The sequence below is a fragment of the Corvus kubaryi genome, unplaced genomic scaffold (assembly GCF_017639235.1).
Source record: "Corvus kubaryi isolate FWS band 111438036 unplaced genomic scaffold, C.kubaryi_AGA036_p1.0 37262, whole genome shotgun sequence".
In the NCBI taxonomy this organism is placed as follows: Eukaryota; Metazoa; Chordata; class Aves; order Passeriformes; family Corvidae; genus Corvus; species Corvus kubaryi.
The window spans coordinates 74,546-94,307 of NW_024581078.1; the positions used below are offsets into that span (position 1 = coordinate 74,546).

A 19,762-nucleotide genomic window follows, 5' to 3' on the forward strand; every position below is an offset into this window, starting at 1 on the left:
GATGGTCCAGGTGCGCATGGTTGCCAGAGAAGCTCAGAGACTTTTTGCCACCAACAAGTTCTTGGATGAATGTGATTCTGCCTTAATCCTGATTCCAGGAGTGATGGATGAAGTACCCAAATTTCCGGATGCATGGAGAACCCTAGAACTGGCAGTAGGTTCAAAATGGCTTCTCGTGCAAAAGTCACCTTAAAGCGTCCAAACTGGCACCCTCTGTGACCCATGACTTGCATTGGCAGCACTCTTACCTTGCTGCAGAAACATGATTCCAAGTTAAGAGAAGTATGTAGAAAGAAACTTGAGCATAGTGGGCAGGCAGTGTTTACTGAGGAGCAGTGGAGGACGCTTGAATCATTCAGAATCACCCAAGACGCAGAGGTCGAGACTCTCAGGAAGAAGAGCTTTTGTGATGAGTCCTCAAGCTCAAGGACCAAAAAAGTATCCACCTCTTGGGTGCCCAGCAGAGGTGGGACATGAACCTGTTGGAGTGAGTCTGCACAAAGCACAAAGATGATCAGAGGGATGGAGCAGCTCTGCTATGAGGAAAGGCTGAGAGAATTGGGATTGTTCAACCTGAAAAGGAAAATCTTTGGGGTGACCTAACTGTGGCACTCCAGTACCTGAAGGGAGCCCACAGGAAAGATGGAAAGAGACTATTTACAAGAGCCTGGAGTGACAGGACAAGGGGGAATGGCGTCACACTGACAGAGAGTAGGGTTAGATGGGATGTTGGAAAGAAATTCTTCCCTGTGGGGGTGGTCAGGCCCTGGCACAGGCTGCCCAGAGAAGCTGTGGCTGCCCCATCCCTGGCAGTGTCCCAGGCCAGGCTGGACAGGGCTTGGAGCACCCTGGTCTAGTGGAAGGTGTCCCTGCCCGTGGCAGGGGCTGTTACTGGATGAGCTTTAAGGTCCTTCCCACCCAAACCATTCTGGGATTTTGTGATATTAGTGGAAGAACCTTCACCACAGAGCAGTGTGAAACCTTTGACCTCTTCTAAATTTTTATTGCTTGCATATAGTGGTTTTCACCCTTTTAACCTTGAAAGAATGGAAGTCCTAAAAACACAGGAAGAAAATACGCTTTTCAATTTCAGTGTGCTGCTTTCTTGCAATGATTCTTTAACAAACTCAATTACTTTAACACTCTACCTTTTTTTAGCTTGTGTAAATGCTATAATTTATATTATGTTATTGTATATTAGTGATTAATAGAGGTAGTGAATATTATATTAATAGTGAACTTCTTAAATGCTTAATGCACTTAAAAAATTCCATTTTTCATTGGGGTGCTAATATATAAATAGCAGAAAAATACAATGTAACTTGGAATGTATAGAATCATAGAATCTCAGACTCATTCGTGTTGGAAGGGGCATTAAAGACCATCCAGTTCTAACCACCCCTGCCTTGGGCAGGAACACCTTCCACTAGACCAGGTTGTTTCAAACCGCATCCAAACTGGCCTTGAACAGTTCCAGGGATGAGCACTCCACAACCACTCTGAGTAAATTTAAAGGAATAACATATTGAATTCATCCTATATAAGAAATAAATTAGTGGAGTTATTTAGCTGCTATTTGAAATACAGGTATTAAAATAATTTACATTGGTAAATTACTATTCCAGACTGCACATGGGGAGTTTGTCAAAAAACTTCAGCTTTGTTTTGTGATCCATTTATTTTTTGTAGCTCTGGTCTGTGATGGCAACTGAATATTGGCATTTCAGAGGTTAGTGGTTAACACCTCTGTGTTAACTTTTTTGAGTTAAGGGCTTCAGTTCTGTTCTCACGGTGTTTTTATTACTTTTTATGGTTTTGAAATGTTAAAGTATTGGAAAAATATAGGTGACAGTAGCCTGCTGTGGGTTAGGAAGCATGACTCTGGTCCCTCAGAGAGGCCTGGTCCTGTGGAGCTCCAGACCTCAGTGCAAGCACAAAGGTCTGCACAGTGTTTAATATGAGTGACTAGAAATTATTACAAAATAATAGTAATGGTGTTACTGATAATGAATTTAATCAGTCAAGGTATTAGGGTTCAGTATTTCACCAAATCACTAATTGCAAGACTGCTAGGTGTATTTTGTTGTTCTACCAACAAAGACAGAAAAGGCTGATTTAAGCAAAATCTGACTGATCAACTCCTGTTTTTTCATCTTGCCAATTGGTTGATAAACGATATCTGAACCTGTTGGTGGCTTAAAAAAATAAAAAGGGGCAGGGGTTTAAGAGCTTAACAGGTCTTCAGGATCTTAATATTGTGTTTATTGAACCAATTGAAAACTTACAGCTGCGCTGGATGCTGTAATCCATCATCTACAGAAACACTAATTCCCTAATTTGGGGTGGCCATGCTTTGCCTATTCTTAGAAGTGTGGTTGCAGAAGGTTGTTGTCAGCCCCAGGGAAGCTAGAAGTGCAAGAAAAATTACCAGCCAAGTCCCAGAACATCTTTTTGTTCTGTTCCTGTGGTGCAGGGAGCTTGCAAGGAAAATTGCAGATAGATTGGCCCACTCAAGTGCTCACGGTTATGGAGGGATCCTGAAAGAGCGTCTTCTGCTGGCACTTTGACCTCAATGCTGTAGTGAGTAGATACCCAGATAATCACCCATATGCAGACATATTCCAGGTTTCCCTGGACCAGGATTGTCCAACTGAAAGTTTTAGATTCACTCTTTGGAGGTGTCTTTTGTACCCCTGGGACCATTTCAGAAGCCTCTTGCTCCTTCTGTGTGTAACAGCTGCTGGCCCAGCTCAGGGCAGTGCAGGCAGTGTTTGTGCAGCTTCTGCTGCTCCCTTCCTTTGTGTTTGATGCTTCCTCCTCCTTCATGTCAACGATAAATATAGTTCTTTTTTGTATGTGTCACTTCTCTAAATTTAAGGCATTTTATGGTTTGACTGTTTTTGCAATTTTAGACTTATTTTTCATCTTTAAGGCAGCCCCAGAGCACCGTCAGTGCACATTGACCTCATGCTGACACTTTCCAGTGAGGTAAAGAAGGCTTAGATCTTTCTTTGCTGCTTTTTGAGTCGGACATATAAATGGGTTTTAGTAGTTCGTTTGCCTAAGATGTGTCTTCAGTGTCTCACTAGACCAAAATTAAGATTTTACAATTTGTTCGGTATCTTGCTTAAAAATGCAGCCAAAGTCTGAATGCTTAGTCTTGTACATTTACTGAATTCAGTTCTTGAAAGAAAGTGATGCCTTGTGAATACTTAGTGTTTAAACACATTACGTTTTTGTGGACCTTTGTTTTTTGATTTGCACCATGTACAGTGTCCCCATGTAGAAATTTGCTCTATGTATTTAGTTAGATAAATTTTAAAAGAAAGAAGCCATGTTAGGTATAATGGATGTCATCAGGAGTTAGCAACAAAAGAAAGGATTGTGTTAATCAGCAAAAAATAATGTAAAATAATTCCCTTGATTTAATTTAGATTTAACTCTAAATTATGTAGATTCATTGAAGTTGTGGGGATCAATCATTTGGTCTAGAGCAGGGTGTACAGAGTTCTGTTCTTTACTCATTGTGAGATCACAGGAGTGTTGGGATGTTTACTTCTGCGTGATACCACACACCTGTTTCCTTAGAACTTTTTAAGCACCCAGAGTTATTAACAAGTACCATGGTGCCTGTTTACCTTTATTTTTTTCCCCTCATCTGCAGCCAAGAGTGAGAAAATCAGCCTCAAAGTTGTGACTGACAGGAAAAGTGTTTTTATTTTCATGCCTTCTAGAAGACCTGACAGTTGCAGTAGAACACAGGCATCCCTTGTTGTGTAGGATAAGTGACTCATGGGTGGAGCACCTGCCTGGCCACAAGCTAAAAATTCCATTCACGCTTTGATTCTCTTGTTTATGCTGACCTCTCACAGTAAAGATATCTCAGTACTGATGGTTGAAAGAGGTTGTTCAGAAGCCGTTTCAGAGCAGATTGTTGGGCTGAACATGTAACGATTTCTCACCTTTCAAGAAGTTTGTAGATTGTCAGAATATTTCTCTTAAGCAAAAGTTTTCAGTGAACTCAAGGTGCAAACTTTGCAAATATTAAGCAAAAACAGTTCTGAGGGGATTTTGCATGGGAAAACTTCTCCCTTCTGTTACTAAAAACATGTTGTGATTTTTTGCAAAGAACATTATCATCAAATAGTTGAGTTTGAAATACAGCGCAGAAATAGCCCCTGTTGAAGACAAAGACCTCTGGGTATTCTATAGAAAATTTGGTTTAATGTAACTAACCTTCAGGCACAGTTTGAAAACTAGTAATCATTTTTCTGTGAGTTTGTAAAGTTCAGTTTATGAAGGTTTTACGCTGCATCGCTGGAGGAGCTGAATAATCCTAACGGGATGGTGGAAAACATGCTGAGTAAGTTGGGAATTCGGTGTGAATTTGGTAAACTGCCAAGAGAAGGATGTGCTGGGAGGCACCTGACACTTCTTCTGCCACGTGAAAGACAGGAGAGGTGGAAACCCTGGGATTGTATGTTCAGGTATAATCACAGGTATGGACTTAACTCACCCTATCACTCCTTACCCTCTGCAGCACAACTCTGACTTCTTAAAGGATATTTTTCAGTTTAGAAAGTTTCCTGGAAAGGAGCCCTTGTTTAGTGAAAGTTTAAAGTTGTGTCATTTCCACTCTGTCCTGTTTGCCCATGAGCCTGATCCATCCAGGCTTCAAAGGCAGGAAAAATGCTGCTTCTCATCATTCAGCAAGATCCTCCTCTGTGCAGAAAGTTGGGCCCAGCATTGAAGCATAGAATATTGAGACAACTCTAAATGGTTCACTTCGTTGTCAATATCTTGTAATTCAGTAAGACAAATTTTGTGCTTGCATTCTACCAGTGAGGTTGTATTAGCTTTGAAATATAGATCTCAGCCCTCCAAACTCAGGTTTGCTGTGGGGTATGAAATTAGATAAGCCCTTTGTATGGGTGGAGCTCACTCTAAGTAACAGCACTTGCTGTGGTAAACCATTTTGTTCATCATCTCTTTTTGCTGAAGTGAGTCCTCGGTGTGGTTTGGGTGCACCACTTGGGTAACTGCTGAAACTGCTGTGGTTTCAGAATAGGACCTGTTTTGCTTTTTTCTGAACTTTTTTCCCCTGCAACTATTAGCAGAAAAATCGAATAAGGGTTAAAACTGTTTGCCTGCCATACCTCAGAATGATGAGCGGAGTCATGTAAAAATACAACATTTTCCAGCAAATGGAAGATTAACGCAATCTCAGTTATGACTACATTTTGCAGTATTACAATTTTGCCAATGTCCTTCAGTACAGCTGGTAACCTTTTAATGTGGTTTGGGTACTTTTGCTTTACATCGTAGAAATCCTGTACCCACGTTTTTGACCCACTAAACACGGGACTACAAAAAGCCCTGTGTACTTAAGTGGGAGACTTGCTGTAAGTCAGCAAAGACATCAGAAAGATAATTCTGGTGTTTTTGTTACTAATTTATGGCTAGTAAATGTGTAAACTCGAACATCTGACTGAACCAAACAAACTCTGCCAAGACCATGTTTGGTCTTCTCAAGACCACGTTTGCAGAGTGTGGCAGAATAAAGCAAACCATAAGCTATGTACAAAGGGCACTAAAAGACTGATTTGGACTTGGATGGTCCTCGTGGATCTCTTCCAGCTCGGGAGGTTCTGTGATTCTAGGGGCTCATTGAGGACTCTTTTGAGTGCTGAGGTTGGTGTATTTAGAGTAGGTGCTGCCCTTAAAATGGCTCTGCAAAAGATAAACTTGATTGCATAAGGGTTTCCTTCTCACTTTTTAAAAATTTTTTCAAAATAGAAAAATTATCACCCTATTCTATTCTTTAACATCAAAAAATCTGAAGAAAATGGCACTCAGGGTGTAAAATGAAAGCTTTCAGTATCATTAGCAATAACTCTCATTACAGGGTGGCATTTCCTCTACAGCAAAGTGATTCGTTGTGATCTTTTGTGAAGATGAAGCACAAGAAACCTCGATGCTCTGTGCAGGTTCAAAACCACCTGGGGCTTTGTGCAAAACCTTAAGCAGGCCACCCAGAAAAACCAGGCTTGCTGAACAAATACGTTGCAAACCCAGCATTTGTGTTAACAGTCACCAATTCCACAAAGTGGTTTCGCTAGCAGAAGATTTAACCTAAGAAAAGGGCAGCTTTAAAATGGGTCAGTTTTGCCTCCATCAATCCAAATTGGTTTTGGGTGATACAGGGTGAGGTATGAGGGGGAATTTCCTTGCTGGTAACTGGCAATAGAGGAAGGAGAAATAATGGAGAGGGCTCTTGTTTTGCCTTGACCAGAAATAGGAAATGCAGATACTTTAATTCTCAGTTTGGATGGAGCTTGGAGCAACCTGGTCTAGTGGAAGATGTCGCTGCCCAAGGCAGGGGCTTAGAACTGGATGAGCCTTAAGGTACCTTCCAACCCAAACCATTTTGGGATTCTATGACTCTGATTTAAAACAAGTTAAAATAAGTTGCTCTTTCATGTGGAGAATTACATACAAAATGCTGAGTTGCTCATCCCTTGCCAGGTTTGTATGTCCCCTGGCATGGGATGGCTGTGGCAGTGTTGAGATCTGAAGGCCACGGGGATGGGCAGGATGGGAGTGCAACACTCCGTTCCAGAGAGCAGAACGTGGCCTCTGGAAAGGCAAGTGGGGGTGAGGGAGGGTCCATGCTTGGGAGGAGAAGAATTTCCTGTATGTTGTGTCACTTCCTTCCATGAAGGACAAAGCACTGGCCTGATCTGCTTCTTTAGGAGTCACACAGGTGGTTTCCACCATGGGGATCTGTGTACCTGTGTCACATACATTATCCAGGATGCAGCATGTACTGAACCATGGAAAAGAGTACTGGGATGAGCTTTAAGAGATCTCCTTCATCTTCCAGCTTCAAGGCAGCTGAACCTGTGTTGTTTCTAGGAACTTTCTTAAACCTCATGGATGTGTTGATGAAATGGCTCTCCAGAGCAATGGTTGTGGCCCCAAGGCTACCAGAGCTCAAGGAGCATGTGGACAACGCTCTCAGGTGCAGGGCAGGACTGTTGTGGTGCCTGTGCAGGGCCAGGGGTTGGACTGGATGATCCGCGTGGGTCACTTCCAACTCAGGATGTTCTGTGATTCTATGAATGTGATAAGTTCCCTGGGCAGTCTGGAGTATCCTTAAGTTTTAAAAATGCTGTGGATTGTCTGATGTGAATCTCTTTTGGTCAGGTCTAAATCCATTCACCTTTTTCCTGATGGAAGACTTGCAGGACTATGATCAGGTTCCCCTCAAAACTCAGGTTCCCCTCAGGACTAAACAAATCCAGTTCTGTCTCTTACTGCATGTGCCTTGTTTTCCATGTCTCTGCTTGCTTGTGCAGCTGGGGGCTTCCTTGCTTCCCACTTTCTCTGCAGCTCGATGCCTGCCAGTGGTGCCTGTATTGCATCAGAGTCTGATGTTGACACTGCACTAATGAGAGTCTGCGGGATTTCCTCAGCTCCCTGTAAACCTGATGCCCTCAGTTCCCTGTGTACCCAACTCCTTCAGCTCCCTGTCCATGTGTGCCTCTGACTTTGGGGAATAGAGGCCAGCTGAGTACAAGGGAGGATGGCCTTTTGGCTGGCCCTGGGGTAGGAGAGGCTGAGCTGGGATTTACTGGAAGTTGCTGGATAGGTCATTTACTTAGTGCAAGTTTGCTAATCTTTATTTCCCTTTGATGAAAGTATTTCCACAGATCTGAGCATATTTTATGACATTCATGAGCATGTATCAAAGTACTTTCTGAAAAGCTCCCAGGCTATGACTTAGATGTGCCAAGTACACTCTGAAATTTGGGGGTTGATCCCATTTCTCTGTGCTTTCCTAGTATGTGTATCATAATGGGAATAAATTATAAGATTCCTATTAAATTAAAGAATTGGACGTTTCGAAACAGATAGCTCTATTACTGCAAATAATGTATGGAATTCAGGTTATTATGCAGGAAGTTGTAAGTATTTGTTTATTTTAAGAAGGTTTCTAGATTTTCCTTTATCAAGTACGCATTGCAATCAACAATGTTCATCCAAGGAGTATTTTCCCTGGAAGCTGGATGAGTATTTGTCAGCAATCTTTTTTTTGGGGGGGAGGGGAGAAATACATTTATCTGTTTAATTATTCGACCTCACAAAAATAGTCTTTTGGCAAGGGGAATTAAAAACTAACCATTGAGGCTTTAATTGCAATGTATGAAGTATACACATATTATTTATGAGCATACACAATAATTCCTGTGATTTCATTTGTTGTTGGGGTGGAATATAAGAGCAGTCACCTACAAAAGGTGGGTTGTGGAGCAAACACCCCAGAGCAAAGTGATTTCTAATCAGCCTCTTTTTCTTTGCATATGTGGTGGTAGAAGGATAAACGGTTCCAGGAAAAAACGTAGAATGCAGGCATTCTGTAAAGTGATGGCTAAGTTACTCTTTAATCCTATTTAACATGACTTATCTTTAGTGATACATGTTTTTACGTATTTTGTCTTCTGTATAATACCAAACTTGAAATATCTCTAATCCTGGAAAATCAAAGTCATACTTGTCAAATTTTTCTGACCAAATGTCTTTAAAATGGGTTTCATCATTTAAAATCTTGATGGTATTAATATTTTGGTATGTATGAGATAAATAAATCCATTTAAATAAAACAACTGTTTTAGATTATTTGCATTGGGAAATGAATACCATTATATTTGGTTAAATTTTCACCCACCCCAGGAAGGATGGATGATGCTAAAGTGTATCAGCACAGTTTCCGATTTCAGGGCTTTGCATTGTCCATGGTAAGTAACTTCTCTTTTTCTCCTTTTGTTTTTTTTTCCTAAACTTTCCAGGTAAAAGTACTCCTGTAAGCCACCTTGGGTCTGCAGATTTTTCCAAGCCCCATGATCCATTCCAGCCATTTGGGGCTGGCAGCAGTGACCTGTTTCAAAGTAAAAAGGGGTTTGGGGACCCATTTAGTGGAAAAGATCCATTTGCTCCCTCCTCTTCAAGTAAAACTTCTAAAGACTCTTCCTTGGGGTTTGCAGACTTCAGCTCTGTAAGTTAAGTTCCTTGTCTCTGAGCAAACCACTTTCTGCTCTGCTTGCAGCAATCTCTGTTGGGTTTTTGTCTTACCTGCAAACCTACTGTTCCCTGGCTTCTGTCTCTCAGTACCTTCATGCTGTCCTCATTGTTTTTGTATTAATATTTCTGTAATAAAAAGGCGTTATTTCAATAAAAAAGAAGTTTCCTACTAAATTTTCAAGGGTTTACTTGCATTTAAGTTATTTTAGTACAGTGTGCCTTTACTCTCAAATTCTTTGTAGCAGAATCTGTGTATTGTTTTTGTTGCATGGAGGCTATTTTGTAAACGGATTTTTGGGAGCCAATGATGTAAAGACTCAAAAACAATTGATGAAAACGTTTCTATAGCAATTTCACCATATCCTGAGAAGCAAATCCTTAAAGGGAAAGTTTCTAAAAAGTACTTGTAACTGTTTGTGGAGAAAGTTCTGACAAATTTGTTGCGATGTTTGCTGTATATGATGGAATGTGGTCATAGAGAGACACAGATGAGAGAGAGATTGAAAATTTAGCTGTTGAATTTTGTTCCTGTTACTGATGTTGTAGAAAAGACAAAGAAAACAAAATGGTTTTGTAGAACCAAGATAGAAGGGTCCACACTGCACTCCAAAAGACAGTCCCAGAAAGTTTGAAAACAAAGCCAGGTCCCCATTCATTGAAAATGTCGGGGTTTCCAAAGCCTTTGGTTTTAGTGCTGAAATTGGGAACCGTGGTAAATGCAGTGGTGGTGTGGTTCTTATTGCTTCCATAAGTGGATAGAATCTGTTCCATCCCCAGCCTCAGGCTTCTTCCTCCTTTCACATGTTTTTGTTCTCTCATGTTGCCACGCAGTGAAGTTGCGAACTTAATCTGTTCCTTAACTCTGCTGGACACAGGTCAGCGTTCAACAAGGGGAGATATTTAAGCTGAATCTTTCAGGTTGTTTCTTTTAAATGTTTTCAGGGTTTTTTTCCTGGTTATTATTTAATATTAAATGTGTATCACTTTCCTATTTGATATTGTTAGCTGAGGTCATCTGTGCAGACTTTAGTTGGCCTCAGGGCTTTAATTTATCACTTTCGAAACGTCCAAGTTCAAGATTTGATGTATGTTTGACCACAGCTAGTTGGATTTGCACAGTTAAATTCTGATTGTATACAAACTGGTGACATTCTTAATAAAAATAAGACACGAAACCTGCTTTATCTGAAGTTTCTTCAACAACATCTAATTTCTTCCTGCAGTGAAAGACAAATGATGGAATGGAGTGACCGTTACCCAGTTATTGTCATCTTACTTTCCAGACTGTATTTCTTAAGTTAAAATGTGGTTTACTCTGAGTGATTGTATCAAATGATTAACCAAAATCTATGATCCCAATCCTGGTGGGTGCTCCAGGGTCACATTTGCTGTGCCATCAGGTTTTCACCTCAGATTGACTTTAGAAGATAAGGAAAAGTAGGAAAAATGAGATAATGAGCAGTAGTCACTTAACGATTCCTGTTAAATGGCATTTCATCAAATGAAATAAATTTTAAAATCAGTTTTCTGAATTAATTTCTCCTCCTGTAAGAAAAAAAGAAGTGTTGACTGAATTTGGCTGAAAAGACAGAGATTTCATCCCTTTTCTCCTCAATTTATGGGGGTTTTTCCTTTCCTATAATGCAATTTTGCTGCTACACTTGACAATTCTTAATCCTTCTGTGTGATGTTTTAAATGTACCAGTTACCTTGAAGTCATTGAGAATACTGTGCTTCTCTTTGCCTCTTGGCTGGGAAACTTTGTTCATAATGGAAATGAAAATCAGTTTTACTTACAGAAGGTTTTTGACATCTACTTCGAATCCATGGAATCTGAGAACAGAGTCATGTAGGACTGAATAATCAGATAACCTGATTTAACTGAAATCCTTGACTGTTGCAAGAAAGAACATGAGAACCTTCATTATATTTTAGTAGGAAAATCTGGTGCTTTTTTGACACACTGTTCCATTCATGCACCCAGAGTTTACGTATGTTTTCATTGCATTCTTAACTTTGTTGCTGTCATTAAATACGATTCATTGGAACAAAACAAAGTCTTTTGGTAGCTCAGATTTCAGGTATCTCTGGGTTCCAGCTGCAGTTTACGGAACAACAAGAAAAATCACTTTTTTGCCAACAGAAAGTGTTTAAGTTTCCAAGAAACAGAACACTTAGAACTAAGCTTTTTGTCTCCATACAAGCTGGTAATTCAGTACACACAAGTCAGTGGAGCTTTTTGAGATTTGATTCATCTTGCTGCAGTCCGCTGGTTTCCTCATCTATGCCTTGGGTCTGTACTTCTGAAAAAGAAAAGAAAAAGAGGGGTTTAATGCAGTTACACATGTGACACATTTATAGACTTGGTGAAACCTGGACATATGCAAAAAAAATGTTATTGTATTAAATTACCTGTAAATTGCCTTTTTATAGACAATCTGTGCAAGAATCTGTGGCATTAATTAACTGTTCTATATTTATTTCACTACTCAATGGTGAGAGTTATCGCCTGAAAATTGTACTTTGTGCCAATGACTTGTAATAAGGCACATCCAGATTTGTTTCCAATGAATCACTGGCCTATTTTTCCTTTTTTTTTCCTCACTCAGCACTTTTAACCACAAAAATATAACTTGTGTCCCATAAACAAGTTATAATTGGGGCTCTCATAAACTTTGGAAGCCTTATCCTAGAATGGAAGCTATAGAAGTAAAACTGGTTTATCAACATTAAAAAAACATCCCAGATGGTTTGACCAAAGCTTCTTGTATTTCTGAAGATAGTAACTGTTAATTCTCCATCCCAGCTGTAGGATCTACCTGAATTCCTGGACTAAGTGGAGAATTCCTGCTTCTGTTTGAATCTGTCTTTACCTTGAAAAAAATAATCTATTTAAAATTTAGTGAGCTTTTCAATCTTGCCTATCAGCTGACATTATTTAAATGAGGAATTGTAATAGGGTCTCTCCATTTTAAAAGGAAAATACCAAAAGGTGTTACACTTCTGTTGTATTCTAGTAATATCCAAATGCAAAGATTCTCATCTAAATTTTTATAGCAAGGAAAGCAGAGAAAAGTAATTTTTTTTTTTTGCGTCAAAAATCTCAAAAGTCATGTGGAGAGAAATAAAATGAGGAATGATGGGCATCCAGGGGCATAATTAAATTATGAGTAAATGAAAGTTGGGCTTGAGTTGAAAGAAATTCAAATAGGCATATTTATTTAAAAATACATAAAAAAATAAAAATTACAGTGCAGGGTGGAGGAGGAGGCTGGGGTGGGGCCATTACATAGTGTATATGCAGCTAGGCAGGGTTTAGCACTGAAACTTGCATTTTAACACAGTTCAATATTTCAGGTTGGTCTGGGCAGGTGTAGCTGCATCAGTTTGTGCCATGGCACAGCAGGCTGTGCTCAGAGTCACTGTGTCCTGGGCCACAGGGAATTTGTGCAGTATACATCCAGCTGAAATTTTTCTCCTCAAAAAAACCCTCAAATAATATGTTTTCCTGCATACAAAAAAAAAACCCAAAACAAACAAACAAACAAAAAAAAGGAAACAAAACCCCCCCAAAACAAATGAACAAACAAAACCCCAACAACAACAACAACAAAAAACCCCAAACCAGCAGAAGCAGATTTTAGAAGTGGGCTTTAATGCAAACATTTGCGTGCAGCTTTTCCCATCCTCCTCCTCCTCAGCAAATGCTGAAATTAAGTGGGAACAGATAATATTTGAATTTAAAATTGCTATGATTTCAATAAAATAATTTAAGATTCTGTGCAAAAAGTTCAAACAAGCAAACTTCTGCATCTTTCAGTGGTAAACACTAGAATATAATTTCAGACAAGTTTTGCTGCACTGTACTTTTGTTTTGGGAAACCCAAACAGGTTTAGGAGCTGAATGTTATAGAGTGTGGTACTTTCTTAGTGTTCTCTGCTGAAGTAAGCTGGATTCGCTGACATTATTTCTTACTGGAGAAACTCTGTGTGTATTTTATGAACAGCAGCAGAAGCACTTTCGGTAACTTTTGATTTGGTGATGAAACTTCCCACATGTCAGCAGTGTCCAAAATCACTTAACAAACCCCTCACCCTTAGCAGGTACTACCACAATAAAACTTTCTGCTGTGCAGTTGCACAAGTATAAATAACTATTGGCTTTACCAGCTATTTACCAGCTTTTACCAGCTATTTCTTCTTAAAAATGTCTGTAGTTGCTGTGCTTCCAAACCATTAACTTCCTTTTTTTTGTGTTTGTGGAGTTCTTGTTTGGCCGTTTTCATACCCAACTGAGCCACAGATGCAGGGACTTGCATCCCATGTGGGTTAATTTCCAGGTGGGAGGAGGAAGAAACTAAGGAAATAAACTAAGGAAGTAAAGGAAGGAGGAATTAAGGAAATAAATCAAGGGAGGAAGTGAAGGAGGAAGAAATTAAGGAAATAAAGGATGAAGTGAGGAAACCAGTGAGTGAATTTCTATCTCAATCTAGAACTGCCCTAAGACAGCCTGATGTACTTGACCTGTATATTTAATAAGTCTGATTCTTTGTATTTTTTGCATAATTTTTTTGAGCTGGTTGGTAACTTTAGTAATTCATTTTCCGTTTTCGTTTTTTAGTTTGGAAATGAGGAGCAGCAGCTGGCCTGGGCAAAGCGGGAGAGTGAAAAAGCAGAGCAGGAAAGACTGGCTCGGTTGCGGAGACAAGAACAAGAAGACCTCGAGTTGGCCATTGCACTCAGTAAGGCTGACATGCCAGACTCTTAAAGGGGGTCTTGGGCTCCACCCTGTCTAAGAGAAACCTTGGAACAAGGCTTTTATAAAAATACTAAATCCTTGGTTTATATTGTGAAAATAATTTTAGTCACCTTCAGATGGAAACAGGACTGGCTGGTTGTGTCCAACCAGGCCCTGTGTGGCTTCTCAAGTGCATAATCTGCAGGAAACACTGTATAAGCTGTATTATATGTTCTAGATAAAATTTATTGCTTATAAGGAATTTAATGTATAATCCTAAGGTACTGAAAGTTTCTTTATCTGAAACACAAATGTTGCATAGAGTAAACTGCAGCTTGTGAATCTGGTTTTTTATAACCTGAATTCCACTGGGCCTTTGAGGCTGCAGTATGAATTTCAAAGAAAATGTCATAAAAAGAGAATATTTATAGAATTAGCTTTCACTTGTTACATTTATTTAATAATTCATGGTAGGCTAATCAGTACATCTTCTGTATCATCTATGTCAAAGCATAAACTCATTATTAGATGGTCCCTTTTTATCCAGAAGTCGTGGCTTTTACAAAAGAATCTGACAATTTATGTATGGTGGATACAAACTCTGAACTCCATAAAACAGTACAAATTTGAAGACTCCAGAAATTAGTAGTACTTGTAATTAAAACCTTTGTTTGCATTGAGTTTTAGTAATTGTATGCGACTAAAAGAGGGAGTGAATTCAGTTGTAGTAAATGGAATAAATAACTTAGCAGTTACATTATGAAGTAAAATTTTGCTTTATTGTAAGCGAACAGATTGCAGGATGGTGATACACATTTGGGTGCTGCTTTAATGTGACATCAAGAAATCAAGTGGTGGAAAAGTTGCCAAGGTTGAGGAGTGCTCACCCTTAGAACTCATTGTACCCTCATTTACTCCAACTCTGAGCACACAGACTAGGTTGTGTTACCCAAGTGACTGGTACAGTCCCTACCTCTGCTTCTTTAATTCCACCTCTTTGGGGTTACAGATCAAGCAGATTTAGCTGAAATCAAGCCAAGTTGAATCAGATTTTAGTTGCCAAATACACATTCACACATCAGTTCTGGCAGCACTGTCCGGGTTGGCTCTAAAATACCGTTTGCAGTACTCAGACCAGGTAGGAACAGGTTTTATACGCACTGAATGCTTCCACCTGGAAAAGACAACACAGAATGTGTTTGACATTAGAAAAATGAGTCTGTGAATTTAATTTGCTTACTAGAAATGCCTTTTCTGATTACAGGAATTCTAAAACTTCAGTTGTGTTTGCCTTGGAATTTTCTGTCTCATGGAGTAGGGATCTAGCACAACATTTTTAAATGTCCTCAGTCTTCTTTCCTGCCCTTTGTTCTCTGGGTATGCAAAGCTTTCCATTCTGGGTTTTTACTGATGCAGCGCTTATCTTACAACATCTTCTCTATTTTTTTTTAATGTGATATTCCTTCATCATCTTTAATGTGTTTCTATTTTTTACGTCCTTGCTTCCTTACTTTTATTTTCATACTGCAACGATAGTGCCTGCTCAGTGAATGAAAACAATCTTTCCCTGTTCCGTTGGGATTGCCTTACCCTGAATGCTTTCCTTACACAGAGGAGTCAGATTGGATCGTTTTAAGCATCTTGGTAGTTCTCAGCTCTGGAATTCAGCCAAGATGTGGCATTTGTACTCTCAGGCTTTTGTGGGGAGGTAGGTGGGTGGGTGGGTGTGCAGACACACACATCCATCCATGTTTAGGATGTTATTTTTAGGAGTCACAACTCCCCTTTTGCTGTGTGTCTGCTGTGCTAATGGTACCATGTGAAATGATGTGAACCTTTTATTCTCAGAAGGGAAGAAGATTTATTTCTTATACCAAAACCAACCGTATAATGATCTTTAATACTGTCCTTTAATGAGCCCTTTGGGATGCAATAGAAGCTATTTCTAATTGTGCAGAACCTGAATTGAAATCCCTTCCTGTTGCGATGATTTTTCTCTAATAGATGTTTGATTACATGATCAAGCATACTAAAACATCAAAAAATTCTCTCTTCTGTTGGTGTATAGGACTTGAAGTCTCTGAGAGCTAACTTAGGTCTGTCTTTAGGTAACATGATAAAACTTTTGCTGTGAAAGAGCAATTTTCAAAAGCAAGTGGCTGCAGGATTCTCAGTGAAGTTAAACACACTGTATCCATGTGTAAGATCCTCCTGCTCACTTGGACACAAGTCCTTGTGGTGTGTCTTCTGCTACAGTAAAATTTAGAAAGGAATACCAGTTCTGGACTGGTTAATGTCACTCCAGAGGGACAGGTGGATGACTAAGTAGCTTGATGCAGTTTTGAAGTTCTGTACAAGACTTTCTGCTGCTTTGTCAGGGCCCTAAAATACTGAATTTATAATGCTTCTAAGCCAATGAGATGGTGTTTTCAAGATGTCCAGCAGGGAGGCAGAAATGTGAATTAATATTCACATTCATTCTATACAGAGATAGGGCTTGTTTTTGTATTTCCTTATTGACTCTCCCTCATATTTGCTTGGACAGTAACTGCAGATCAACAAATGAACAAGGATGGAACACAACATGTTGTCTATGCACAGTATTAGATTTAGGAACCTTAAGTTTTCTGAAACACTCTTGATTCAAAATGTTGTCACTGCAGTAGAAGAAAACCTAGCTGTGATTTCTCACTTTGTATTTAATCTAGTTTTCCATATAGAAAGGAAGATTCCCCACATTCTTTCCCTATGCTGTAACTCAGTATTTGTACAATACCTGCACTTGCTCTTTGAGGCAAAACTTTATCGCAAGACATCGATCTTCTTCCTCCAGAACAGTGAAATTTAAAGCACAAGCAGACCTTTTGCTATTTGGGCAGAGAAAATACATACAGTGTAAGATATGGCAAATGTGAATACCCCCAGTGCATATACAGTGTACAGTGAGATCCATATTATTTGTGTCTATGTGTGTATATATATATATACATATATATATATAGTATTGTATAATGTAATCATAGTGTGTGTATATACTCTACATGTCCACATGCCACGTCCAGTATATAGCTCCTTGTGCTGTACATAAAATGTGTATATACAATGAATATGTAGAATATGCAGATATATTCTATATATTAAAGCTTGTGTGTATGTATGAATTCTGTAACCAGAGATGGATACAGAATTGGAATCTTTACAGAAATTTAGATTAGCTCATGGCTCTGAGAATTTCAAAGTCCTGGTTAAAGAAAAGAGGAGAAATGACTTCTAATCAATTTGTATCAAGATTTCTTTCATTGACATGAAAAACTGTGTTCATTAGCTGTGCCAGGTGTAAGAGAACCCTGGCAGAAAGTAGTAATCATCTGCGCTGGATGTAATTTCACATTCTTCGGAGTTTTTAAAGTATCTGTTTGGAATGTAGGCTCAACTGCTGATCTTGCATGTCATCTTTCTTCTCTGGGCTGAGGCAATGAGTTTTTCTCCTATGTTTGCTTGTAGTTTCACTTCCCTCTTTCCTTTTTTTGCCTTTATAAAAAATGATTTGTGAGGAGTTCTTCTCATACACACACTCCAAACAGTCACAGGCAAAGGTGGAAAGCGTGTTTTTCTTGCTTCATTCCAGTTAGATTGGTTGTGCATAATTGTCATTTGGATTCCAGTTCTGGTTTTCCTCCATTTCCACCTGAGCTTTTACTTCAGGAGGAACGACTCTCCATTGCATATTTGGCTTAGACGGAAGAGTGGGGGTGATTCTGCTTTCTACTTAGATAAATTATTAGACTCTGCGGTACCTTGAGCAATCACTAAGAGTTTAGGAGGGTTTTATGGTGGCATATGGTTTTATGTATGTTTTATACAGAATATACACTACTGGAATGACTCATGGAAAGCCCTGGATTGCACATTGCACTGAGGCACAACAGTTAAACAGGACAGACAGACAATTACTCATGTTGAACCTGCACGTGCAGACAGTGCACGTAGGACACAGGTACTGAATTACTGCATTACCCTTCACAGAACTGTGTTCACATTTGCCTTGAGTGGTTTCCCTCAGTTACCTTCAAACTGTGTCGCTGTAAAACCTCCCAGTCACCTTGCAATAAAACCAGATGCTCATAAAAATCATACTTCCACAATAATGCTGTATGAAATATTTTTATATAGGCCAATTTTTCCTTATGGAACCTCTGCCCTGTGAGGGTCATCAGTCCTTCCTATATCTTATTCCATGTACTGTGCTCTCGAAGTGTAAGAAATTCCAAGCTGTGTCTGTGTAAGCCGTTTTTTTTTTTTTTTAATTCCCATCTGTGAAATCCGTTAGCAGTATTGTAGAGATTATTTTGTCATCTTATGCTCAAAGATAATGCACTTTTCTTGGATTCTTCTTATAATCCTTCTGGGGTTACTATTTCTTCTTCAGTGTTTCTCCATTGAGAAGAACATTTGTTCTGTAGAGCCGTGGCCCAAGGAGTTTTGGTCCAAGTAGAATTGTTGCTTTCCCTTGTGTAAGAGTTTGATTTCTCCTTTCTTCTGCATTTTATTCCTCCCTCTCAGGAGTTTCATTTCTGTTTAATCCTCATTTAGAGCTGGAACTCTTTTGAAGGCAATTGATCTCTGCTATTAATGATCTAATTCAATTATCTTCCTTACTAGTGGAACAGCCAAGTTTTTTGTTATATATTTGGTTATATATTTCATCTATGTACACTTCACAACAACCATCTTTTCCTAGAAAGGAATTTTGCTTGCAGTATGATGGAATCATAGAAGATTTTATTTTTAGAGTAAATATGTTAACTATAATTCATTGACACACCTGTTTGATCAGTTGATATACTGCTCTTTTTACTTGAAAGTTTTATAAATAAAGGCTAATTTGTTATAAAATGGAATTTTCATTTTTCCAACTTCTGCCTCTCCCTTTAAGTTTCAAAGGAAAACTCCTAGTGACTGTGGTTCCTTCTGCTGTTGCAAGTATGGAGTGCTCTTCTGGTGTCCCTTTTAATATACCATTATTCAGTCTGATTTGAAAAAGGTGGAAACACAAAGCAGAAACTGCAATGGTGACCTAAATCTGACTAATATCTCCAAATATGTACATTATTGTGGTTATATTTATCTTTCAAATGTTATAACAAATTGTGAGGTATTTTAATTTTAACCCATCTCATGTGTTTATTGTTTAATATAAGAGAAATGTTACTGTTTAATATAATAAATGAAAAGTTACTTTTTGGAGCTCTGAGATTTCAGCACTCTTTCTTTACTTTTTTTTTTGTCCACAATTTCCCGAGTTTTTATGTTAAATTTGTGAATCTTGCTTTGACCAACCACTCTATTCTCTGCACTGAAATCTTTTCCTTGTTGGCTGGTTTCCTTGTTGCCCTCTGCACTGTTTTTCCTCCTGTCCTTCCCTTTCTTCCTTGTCCCAGCCACACTTGGGCTGAGCAAACCAGTCCCAAATCCAACACCACACCCTTTCCAAGCAATTTGTGTGCAGCAATGCTGGATGTCCTGGCAATTTACACCAGGAGTGGTTGGGGAGATCACCAGAGACAACCTTTGGCTGGCTGGAAAAACACACCTTACTAGTGGGCTGTTCCATTTACTCACTTTGACTCATTCTTCTCCCAGCTGTTCACTGGCTGTTCCTGCTCACCTGGACAAAGTGAGTAGCTGGTTGCCAAGGCAGGTTTCTCTCCAATATTTTTAGTACGTTGACATTTTGGAGCAGGATTTGACTGCAGCATGTCACAGATGGGCACAACTCCCTGCCCAATTCCTCTCATCGTGTCGTGCTTCTCATCTCTTACAGAAGCACGGCTCAGTGCTCCGTGTGTTGCTCCCACTCACATTTTTGGGGTCTGACACACACAGCATTCTCATCCCCATGCTTTCCCAAATGCTTTCCTAATCCACGTTGTCCGGGCTTAA

General features: G+C 39.3%; 1 protein-coding gene across 3 annotated transcripts in view; it reads left to right on the forward strand.

Moving 5' to 3' along the window:
- EPS15L1 (epidermal growth factor receptor pathway substrate 15 like 1) overlaps positions 1-19,066 on the forward strand; it is a 48,761-nt gene extending 29,695 nt beyond the window's left edge. For 2 of the 3 annotated variants that reach the window (XM_042024320.1, XM_042024321.1), the window contains 2 exons: positions 8,850-9,055; positions 13,703-19,066. In XM_042024320.1, coding sequence (XP_041880254.1) covers positions 8,850-9,055; positions 13,703-13,849 — 353 coding nt within the window. In that variant the 3' untranslated portion in view covers positions 13,850-19,066. The remainder of the gene's footprint in view (positions 1-8,849; positions 9,056-13,702) is intronic. The other variant, XM_042024322.1, reaches the window with a different exon arrangement.
- The last annotated feature ends 696 nt before the right edge of the window (positions 19,067-19,762 follow it).